Source organism: Xenopus tropicalis, chromosome 8 (genome assembly GCF_000004195.4).
Source record: "Xenopus tropicalis strain Nigerian chromosome 8, UCB_Xtro_10.0, whole genome shotgun sequence".
Lineage (NCBI taxonomy): Eukaryota > Metazoa > Chordata > Amphibia > Anura > Pipidae > Xenopus > Xenopus tropicalis.
The window spans coordinates 94,646,484-94,657,131 of record NC_030684.2 but is presented as its reverse complement, the minus strand read 5'-3'; the positions used below and the strand labels follow the sequence as shown (position 1 = coordinate 94,657,131).

General features: G+C 41.3%; 1 protein-coding gene across 6 annotated transcripts in view; it reads left to right on the top strand.

Annotated features, from left to right (window-relative positions):
* Positions 1-7,385: 7,385 nt before the first annotated feature.
* Positions 7,386-10,648, top strand: part of fermt2 (fermitin family member 2) — a 60,616-nt gene continuing 57,353 nt past the window's right edge. For 2 of the 6 annotated variants that reach the window (XM_031892052.1, XM_031892051.1), the window contains exons 1-2: positions 7,386-8,273; positions 9,377-9,543. In XM_031892052.1, coding sequence (XP_031747912.1) covers positions 9,387-9,543 — 157 coding nt within the window. In that variant the 5' untranslated portion in view covers positions 7,386-8,273; positions 9,377-9,386. Of the gene's footprint in view, positions 8,274-8,947; positions 9,203-9,376; positions 9,544-10,648 lie in introns of those variants that run through there. The other 4 variants (XM_031892048.1, XM_031892047.1, XM_031892050.1 and 1 more) reach the window with 4 other exon arrangements.

Sequence of the window (10,648 nt, the reverse complement as noted above, 5' to 3'; positions counted from 1 at the left end):
CTTCTATACAATAAATAATATGAGAAGTAATGTGTCACTAGATAGATATTGATACAAAATGTGGGCTAGAACAGCATACTGGCTACCCACAACAACACATTTGTGCCACTGACCAATATATAGTCTTGACTCCTACAAATGACTGGTTAATTTATATTGGAAAAAAAGTATCAAATGTAATATGCTGTAAATGGGACTACATTTACTGGCAATATATGTAATTTATTGCTGCAGCAGTAGAATGGAATTTTGTGAATTCTTTTTATTTTGTTATCCCTGCCTGAAATGTTCTAAATTGTTTTCAGGCCACAGAAGCACTAATAAGGTGTGCCAGCAACACATTTTTTTACAGCAAATGTATGTATGTAATGTCAAGTTAAGAAAACTCTAGGGTGATATACAGGTATTTGATGATAGCAGTTTAGTTATACCTTCTTTTAAATAATTGTACGTTTTTGCATCTTTTATTTTCTTGGCCTTTGAAGCATCATTTAGAGAGCACATTTAACAATTGTTGCTAAAGCCACATTCATCAATAGTCATTCTGAATCTCAGGAAAGTCTGAGCTCTCCTCTGTGAATAGACCTTTGTCTCTGATTATTTCTTGTATGCCAGGGAGGCTTTTGATCTGCCAAGCCAGTATTTTATCAGCCAGAGCTCTTGTCTTATAGTGAAATAGCTCTTTCGAATTGCTACAATATTATTCTGGTAGCACAAGAATCTTTTAATGGAGTACAAAGTAGCAGAGTTAAAAGAAATATATACCATATTGTGTGAACTAATTAATATAACTTAATAAATGTTTCTAAATTCATTTAAGATTTATAATTAGGTTTTAGCAGTCACATCTTTAAAAAATGTGTTGGGTCTTAAAAGAGATCTGTGTTATTCCAATTCAATATTTGCAACCTAAGTAAGTCATAGTTTGTGGGATATTGGGTACTGCATATGACAAACCATAAAAAAAGTTTTCCCAACATCAAAGACTTTTAAACATGACATTTCCCAGCAATAATAGATGTTTAGTTTATAATCAGCTGGAAGAGCTCCAAAACATATTTGAGGTGGTGGAAATGATGTATGCATAACAGAGTTGATGCTTCCCTTAAAGGGGAACAAACCACCCCCCATTTTCTTTTAACTGTTAGATGCCACTTATGCCATTCACCATTAACACTAATTCAGGGGAAGCAACATGTGCCACAGCCTCTGTGTGATTTACCAAAATAAACCTTAATTTGTATCCATATTAATGTTTCATGTGCAAGGGTTTTAATGCACAGTGGGATCCAGTTTGGAGCAGCACTACATTTCCCCTATCCCCACAAGTGGAATCATCTTCCGCAACCCTGTAATCATCTAATATAAATATAATAACACACACTATGCTAAATCTACTAAGCGAGGATTTATTAGGAACCTCTTCTTTATGCTGTCTGCACAGCTGGCTCCCAGGCCTTGTGCTGTGGACCAATGCACTGATGTTTCAGGGATGCTTTGCAGACAATAAATGCTTTGATAAACAGTTGTTTCCCAGTGACATATTTCCTTTAAAAAATACAGAGCTGTCTTTGGGGCCTAATTAAGCTCATACCTGAGAAAGGAATGTAGGATTCCTTCCATGGTTCTTGATTCCATAGCAAATAGGCTAAAGGGAGCTGTGTAAGTAGCAGAAAGGGCAGTGTAGCCATTTAGACAAAATGAGCATTATTTCAGCGCAAGGGATCTTGCATCACACTCTATGCACAGGGAGAACTGCTGCTGCTATTGAAACTCAGCCAACTCTTCAGTGCTTCAGAACAGCTCAGTGTTTTAAAAGCAGTAATACCCAAATAAGGTCCCTGCTCACTGGGATTGGATTTACACAATATAATGCCTAGCGTACAAACTAGATGTCTGATGTCAGCCAGACTCCCCCGGCCCCCTCCTGCCCTTTCTCACTGTCCTGCTTTATATAGTATACTCAGCTAATTCTAAAACTAACAATCCTCATGGCACTGAATGCTGCTATTTGAGCAGCTAATCTCTGGAGTGTACAAGAATTAAGAAGCCACGCCTGGAAATCACAAATAACTGATTTTATTTATTAATGAGCCATCTTTTACTTTTTTTTTATGCACATAACGGTTAATTACCACACAAGCAACTTTTGTGCACTTTACTGCTGCAATGGTTTTTGAAAAAGCACTCATGTTTGTTGTTAGCTCTATCATTCCTTGGATAGCTGATAGCATAATTTTTGGATTTTTTTGTGCATTTTGGGTTTTTCAATTAACAGCAAATGTGAAATTAACATGAAATTACTGTTAGAGGCATAAAAACACATTTTGCACCATAAAATTCATTCCAACAACATACATTTATAATAATGGCAACAGGGCAGCAATTGTTTTCCTGTTAGCTTGCTTTGATGTCATTAGTTGTTATTGGTTACATTAGCTGCAAATGGCTGTGTTAATGTGGCCACTGAAACCACATTTCGTAAAACACAAAGAAGCAAAATAACACTGATATTCATGCCTAACTGAAAACTTTTTTTTTCACTGCAAGCTTTCACAGGCCCAGTCATCAGGCATGATACTGTCTTACAGTTGAAAATCCCATATCTTATCAAGTAACCTAGAAAGTACACTATATAACTAAAGGTGAATAATCAACTGCCTCTTCAACCAAGGGTATTAAAGGAGAAGGAAAGGCTAATAAAGAGTTAATCTCAAGCTGCAGGCATACCTTCAGTTCTCTCAATAGTGCCCTTAAGTCTCCCCATATTTCTCCAGTTCAGATGATCAGAAGCCTCATAGGGAAAAAAACGCTGAGCTCTGTAATGAAAGTTCCCATAATGCCAAGCTCCTGCACCAGGACCAAGACCAGTGTACATGCTCAGTTAGTTAGACTATGAGGAAGCTTCCTGCTGATTGACTCAGATCCACATCCCTAAGGGGGGGAGCAGGAGATGGGACAGAGGAGAGAGCTGTGTGTCTCTGGCACAGGAAATCAAAGAGACAACAAACCCTGAACCCCCCCAGTCCCACCCTGCTTACATAAGAGATTTGGCACTGATGTTGGGGATCAGGTCTGGCTCACATTGGTGTTCTGTGCTGGCCAGTCATGTTATTTCACTCCGATATCTGCAGATCAGTTTCCTATGGACCTTTATTTGTTACAGTATTATTATGCACTTCATATCTGTGGGTGGATATTTCCCTTGTACATTAATTACACCATCAAGTTTCTAGTACTAATGCAATGAATGGAGTTCAGTGAGCTGATTTGCTGCAGTCCCATGCACTGTTTATTTCTCTTATGAATTAGCATTTAGATCAATGTTTATTGTATTAACCATTACATCAAGAGGAGCTGGGCAGGTTTCTGGTAAGGGCTCTGGCACACGGGGAGATTAGTCACCCGCGAAAAATCTCCCTGTTCGCGGGCGACTAATCTCCCAGAAATGCCATCCCACCGTCGAAAATGTAAATCGCTGCCACGTATGCCATCCCAACGGTGATTTACATTTTCGTCGGTGGGATGGCATTTCGGGGAGATTTGTCATGGGCGACTAATCTCCCCATGTGCCAGAGCCCTAACACGTACTGAAAGTATCTTAATAAACGCCAAACAGGTTATTTTTCATGAAGAACAGTGATGAATTTATTATCCTGTGCCTGTAACTGCTATTTTTATTATATAAAATCTATACACAAAAGCCATGCCATTGGTTATTAGTGGTGTTTAAAGATATTATTTATGTCACATGACTCATTGAAACTTGTGTATTACAATAAATTATATACATTCTGTTTTAAAATATGAGGCCTTTGGTCTCATACCTTTATAGAGTTATGGAACTCCTCAGTGACTTATAATATCCTTATATTTTACAATAATGGGTTATTATTCACTATATATACAGATACAGTAGAGACAATACGGCTAGGAACAGTATGAAAGTACAAAAAATGGCAACAATAAGGGGCAGATTTATCAAAATGTGAGATGAGACCTAATTATAGAAAAACTCCACTTTTAATTCATTCCGTTGGGATTTTTAGAAGCATATTTATCCAATGGTAAAAACTGATAAAAACACTTCTAAAAATTCCATAGGAATTTCCATAGGAAAGTTAGTGCTAACTTCACTGTAAGAGAACTGATATAGCAATTTAAATTCATTCCTCATATAATTGAAATATAAAGGCAAAACTCACTGTGTTCCAAGAACAGTCTTTCTTTGCATACTTGGCGATATACACGTGTGATATCCATCATACATATGCCAATATTAAACAGTCTTTTTTAGGTTGGAATGTATAGCTGAGGCAAGTAATATGGCGGCCACACATATGTATACTTGCAAGGATGCAAAAATGTTGTGAACTAACAGTGGAGCAAGGGAGCCCTGCCCTGAAAAGGGTTGTTCATGTTTGGGTTAACTTTTACTATGATGTAGAGAGTGTTATTCTGAGACAATTTGCAATTGGTCTTCATTTTTTATGGTAGATTTTTCATTGTTTTAATTTTTGTTCCGTAGTTCTCCAGTTTGGAAGAGCAGTTATCTGGTTGCTAGGATCTAAGTTACCTTAGCAACCAGGGAGTGGTTTGAATAAGAGACTGGTATATTTATAGGAGAGGACCTGAACAGAAAAATATGTTATATAAAGTAACAATAACAATAAAACTGTAGCCACACAGAGCAATATTTTTCTTTTTTTGGCTGCTGGGGTCAGTGACCCCCATTTGAAAGATGCAAAGTTAGAAGAAGAAGGCAAATAATTTAAAAAATGCTAACAAATAAATAATAAAGACCAATTGAAAAGTTGCTTAGAATTGTTCATTCTATAACATACTAAAGGTTAAATTAAAGGTGAACCACCCCTTCAAAAGACAGGCATAACTCTTTGTTTTACATTTTGTAGGAAATGTTTTACATATATTTGTATGAAGGCAACTGCAATGCTGCTTTTGAAGAGATACATAACTTTAACTGGGTTGTCCTGCGCAGTTTATATTATTTGTTTTTATTTTCTAACTCCTATATAATAGATGCACTAATATTCACTATTGCTTCAGTTCATACTGTTCTTTCATTATACAGTATATTCATCTTGTTTATAATAGCTGCTGGCGTTAAAGCATTGAGTTAGCCCTAAACTAACGCAGTCTCGCATTAGCCAACAAATATCGGCTGCGCGTGTCTGCACCTGGGCGGGTTCAGTGCTTCCGGGTGCAGGCACAATTAGAATATTTTTCAAGCGTAAACCATTATATCCTATGGCAAAATTGCAGCAAGCTTTCCAGCATGCTTTCAAAATCTCAGTTTAAAAAATGGGATTATTTTTTTTTGCAGTAACAGTGCAACTTGTAACATCTATATTAAGTAGGCATTTCAGGCTCATAGCTCTTCACTGTGATTTGCTACAGCCCGCTTGTATATTCAGCAAGGGTTAAGAAGTTACTTATGGAGAAATACTAGACTATCTCACCCAATTGATATGGCACCCTAGGCAGTCCCTCACACCTAGTACAGGCTCTGCTTACCGCTCTGTACCACCCACATGTTATGAGAAGCAGCAATTTGATTTAGGCTGCGCCATTGAGCTGTAAATCTGGATAGATGAGAGCTGTTCCCTAAACAGAAGGGCCTTGCTCCCTTTGTAGACTGAACCCATGGTGAAAAATTGGCTCTCTTTTAAGCTGGCCATACACACACCTATGTTCGTATGATATTCGGTGCATGTATGGCGGCTCGACAAGGCGATCAATATCACAAAAGGCTGCGGATATCTGTCGACTCGTCGATCAGGCAGGTTAAAAGATTTTGATCAAAATCTATGTTCAGGGCTGAATCGGCAGAAGGAGATAGAATTTCTATTGTTTCTACCTCCATATCTGACGATTTAGCCCTGAACATCAGTGGAGGGTGGGAACGATCTTTCGCGTGACCAATTGCTATGTGTATGGCCACCTTTAGACTGAATAGCTGGTCACCAACAGGCTCATTCCAATGAGAAAGGATGTTAGCTCTTAGCTTGATTTAGATCATATACAGTGAATGCTCAAACTGCTCTGATCTGTTTAAGTAGACCATGACCCACAGGAAGCAGGAAGGAAGTGGATCCCTGTTGCGTCCTAACTTCTAGTGAACATGGACTAAAAAGAAGCTTCAAGATCTTCAGTACAGACCCACCAATTATTGCTCAAAATGGATCGAACAGCAGCTGCTGCAAATGTGCAAGGCCCCAGTAGTCTAAACTGGCAAACTATCTCTCTTTGCATTTGGTTTGTACTTGTAAGCAGCAAGCTTGTTAGCAGGGGTGATAGATTAAGGCACCATGAAAATCCACTCCGGTCAAAAACACCCCACTGCCTGAAAGGTGTTGTTTCAATATTACTTTCAACCAGCTGTTAAGTTCCACTCAATAGGTCATGCATTTGGAAGTTATTCCAAGGCAGATTTAAAATTTTAGTGGGGATAGTGCACTAAAGACAACTTCTCTGGTTTAACCATAGCTTATCGAATTCGGCAGTTATTGTTCTAAAGGTGGCCTTACATGTTGTAATGCGCTTGTTTGGTGAAGTCGGAAAACAAGAGGATCTTCTCCTGATATGTCCACCTAAAGTTGCTCATACACACACTGATATTATCATTTGAAACAGTTTTGTACAATATTTGGTGCATGTATGGTGGGGTGACAAGGCAGCCAATGTAGCCAAAAAGCCTTGAATATCGACTATCTCATCAATCAGCCATGGTGGGAAATATTGAACACTGGCAGTAGGTTAATGCTGAATTGTCAGACAGGGGCAGAATTGCTGTTGTTTCTACCTGCATATCTGACAATTCAGCTGTTAATATTAGTGGAGTGGACAAATGATCTTTCCTGCAAGTAGTGGTTGCAGAAAAGGCTGTTATCGTAATGTATACGGCCTCCTGCAGTGCCTGATCCAATAGAAAATGAAACCTGCCCACAGGCCTGGATTTGTGGCGAGGGTGCTCTTTCCCTCTGCTGGTCTATAACATTTAACAAGGTTAAATTAAAGGCAAACCGCCCCTTCAAAAGACAGGCACAACTCTTTGTTTTACATTTTGTAGGAAATGTTTTACATATTTTTGTATGAAGGCAACCCAAGAGGTTTGGTGGGGGTGCGTGCATGCTTGACGCGTGGGTGCCAGTCGGCCAAGGTAGGCGGCGAAAGGGGGCGCTGTTTAGAAATTCAGCCCTGCCTGCCCATCGAGATAGGGCCAGTTTAGGCCAGGTGTGAGTAAGGTACACTGGTTGGGGATGCCCATACATGGGAAGAATAGGTGCGGACAGTCTAAAAGACTTAAATTGGCAGCTGAAATCTGCCAGGTATGGCCACCTTTAGGCAGGCTGGGGGAAGGAATTGCTCATGGGACCCCCCTCACTTCCTGTTATAATTTTCCTCAGCAGAGTGTACACTTCTTGCCTGGAAGTAGTACCAGCAGAGGGAAAGAGCACCCCCACCCTAAGGCCAATATCACAAAAGTTCTAGAACGTCTAGAATCCCTAAGGAGCACATCCCTTTCTCAACTGTTGCAGTCCTTCACCCCCCTCAGCTCTCTGTATATTTTAAGGGATTGTCTCAGGTTTGCCTTTAACACTGGGGAAATGTGTATCTGTACCAACCAGAGCTCATGGTAAATCAGTGCAAAGGTTGGTAAAACTGGCACATTTTCCCTCCGAGCGGCTGGAAGGCAAGAGCAGCGCCAATCCCAAGACTCCTCCGTGCGTATAACGGGACAGCAGAGCCTGCATCTCCCTCCACCTCTCTCCCCCCAGCTCCCTGAGTCCCGGATGTTGGATCCAATCCTGCTGTTTTATTCACTTCCATAAAAGGGCAGCGGCTGTGGAAGCTCCTCGGGACTTTTTCCACCTATCTTGAACACATTCGCTGGACCCAAGCATCTAGCCCCGGAGTTTTTTTTCCTTTAATTTGTGAGTTCTGTCTCACCGCCTCCCACACTCCTCCTCCTCCTCGGGCTCAGTTTGCGGAGTTGTGACTGCTGCCCAGTGAGAGATAGGAAGCAGCGAGGGGAGTGACTGCTGGGGTTGCTGCTGCTGCTGTTGCTGCCTGTGTGCTGCAGGGGAAACCAGATTGAGAAGCAGTGACGTGATCAGAGCTTGGGAAGAGGAGCCTGGGGGGACTCCATTAGCCCTGAGCACTCGGGCTGGGAAGGAAAGGAGCTGACGCTTAGTGCTTCTTGTGCCTTCATTCGTGCCCCTTGGAAGCTGAGAGGAAGAGGGGAGGGCAAGGTGAGTGGCTGTTTTTCTCCCACATTTAGCTGTGCCGTTGCTGGGATAGTTTGAATCCCCCTCCCCTCATGAGGCTGCTTCTCTCCTCCATCTCAGGGAAAGTTAATGTTCCACTCGGGCTGGAAGCAGCACGACCGGTTGGATCACTTTGGAAACAGGTGAACAACGGTTTGTGGAGCAGAGATGTGTAAATAAGCGAGGGAGATGGATTGGCCGGGACTGGAGAGAAAGAAAGAGAGGGGATTAAAGCAGCATGGGAGGAAAGCAGCATGGGAGGAAAGAAGTGGCTGATCCGGGGCAAGGAGGGGCTCGGCTGGGGCATCTACTCCAATATCCAGCCTGTGTGAAACACACTCACACACACACACACACACACACACACTCTCACTCACACTCACACACACCGTGTGATTATTCCCAGCAACTGTCCCAGCTCCTGCTGAACTCCAACTCTCATAATCCCCCTAAATTGCAAATCCACAATAACTCAGTGGCTGTAAATTGTCTAACTTAACCGCAAAGTGATTCTTATTCTGTTTCAGTGTCTGCAGTCCTTGTGATTTTAGTCTATAAAACATACAAGTTTCATCTCTTTCTACAAAGGACTTTTTTTTTTTTTTTTCTTTAATTACATTTCTTCAACTGATTCATTGTTTCCCCTTTGGATAGAAGCAGTGTGTTTTGTGGTTTTGTGTTACTTCAGTAGTTTCCCTCTTTATTTTTTTTTTTCTATTTGAATGGATCCTGTAGTACTGGGCTGTGTCTCTCTGTTCTGCAGTGCTGGGTGTGGAAGGGCTGATACACCACCAAGGGAAAAGGGGGGGAAACGCTAGTGGGATTTCCTCTAACTTCAGAACAGTTTGTGATTGTATGTTGAACATTCCTCTATTATCTGTTAAGGAGAGCATTTTTCTTGGGCCGGATCACATGTAAGCACACTAATATTCTTTGCCCAGAAGCGTGTGTTACAATGTTTCTCTGATGTGTATGTGTGCATTCAGTTTGCTTTATTATCCTGCTGCATTGCTTGGACATTCTTCAGAAATTTTCTATTAGGGTTCTGCTTCTAGCTAATGGTAATGTCATTTCCTCTCTCCTGTCAGGAAAGGAACCATGGCTTTGGATGGTATAAGGATGCCAGATGGCTGCTATGCAGACGGAACTTGGGAGTTAAATATCCATGTGACTGATCTGAATCGGGATGTTACCCTGAGGGTTACAGGGGAGGTGCACATTGGAGGGGTGATGCTGAAACTGGTGGAAAAACTTGGTAAGTTGCAAAGGCTGTATGTAGGTGTGGTTGTTTTAAAGAACTTGCCTTGGTGGTTCCTACCACCCCCCCCCCCCCCCCATCTGCCAAACCAGAAAGAATGGATTCATTTTACTTGATGCATGGACAAAAAACAAGTCTTACAAAGTTCTGAAGCTGCTTTGTACTGTATGTAATCCTCAGTCTAATGAGGGATGTAAAACTTGCCGCCCTCTAGTAGTAGTGAGCCATAGCTCCTAGTCTCCTCTAATGAGGGAGCTGGAAGTTCAGCACAGTATAGGACTGGGAAATCAGAAAAACTCCTGGCAGGCCCTCCTGTAACCATTTGGCGTATTTGTGGCCAGTCCCTATTTTTGTATGGAAACTAACAGTGTCAGACTGGGGGCGTGTGGAGGCCCACGGGGTTGCCACCCCAGAGACCCCCACTGAGCGTCAGGGACACTGCTGCCTTTAAGCGAGTTGAGAAACTACCCTCAGGTGGCAGCAGCCTGCAAGTTATCAGGGCAAAAAGCCACTCCTGGTAATTTCAAGAGCTAAAATTCTGATTTTCAAATTGATATTTCGGCTCTGCTAGTGCAGAGAGTGCAATTGCAAAGGAAAACAAAGCGATTGATTTAGAAGGGGAAAAAAAAGTTTGGAGAGTGGGCCTATGGTCTAAGGTTTTCAGGGCACTGGCATCTCAGTCCGACACTGGTTCGGAACAGGTCCTCGGCTGTGAGTTTGATGCCTTTGACAAAGGTTGTAGTTAGGTATTAATGTTCCACCTTTTTGTAGTGCTAAATATTTAGTGTTGCAGTTCCAGGTTTGAAGAATGACTATATAAAGATTACATTTTTGAATAAGGTCTGTTAGTTATTTATAAAGTGATCTTCATCCAAAGACTAATACAGATGCCATTGAAGGCCCAGTGGTGAAAGCTTGCGTGTCATAAAATAAATTTGTCTAATCAAATAAAAGGGGCAAATGTGCAAATCCTTAGATAAACATAAGGTTAGGGCAGAAGGTTTTGTGCTAATGCAGACCTAAGGCAGCTTGTGATAATATGTAATGCACAGGTGGTGAAATAACAGGTTTTAAAGGTTTTGCATTTTATTGTGAACACAGA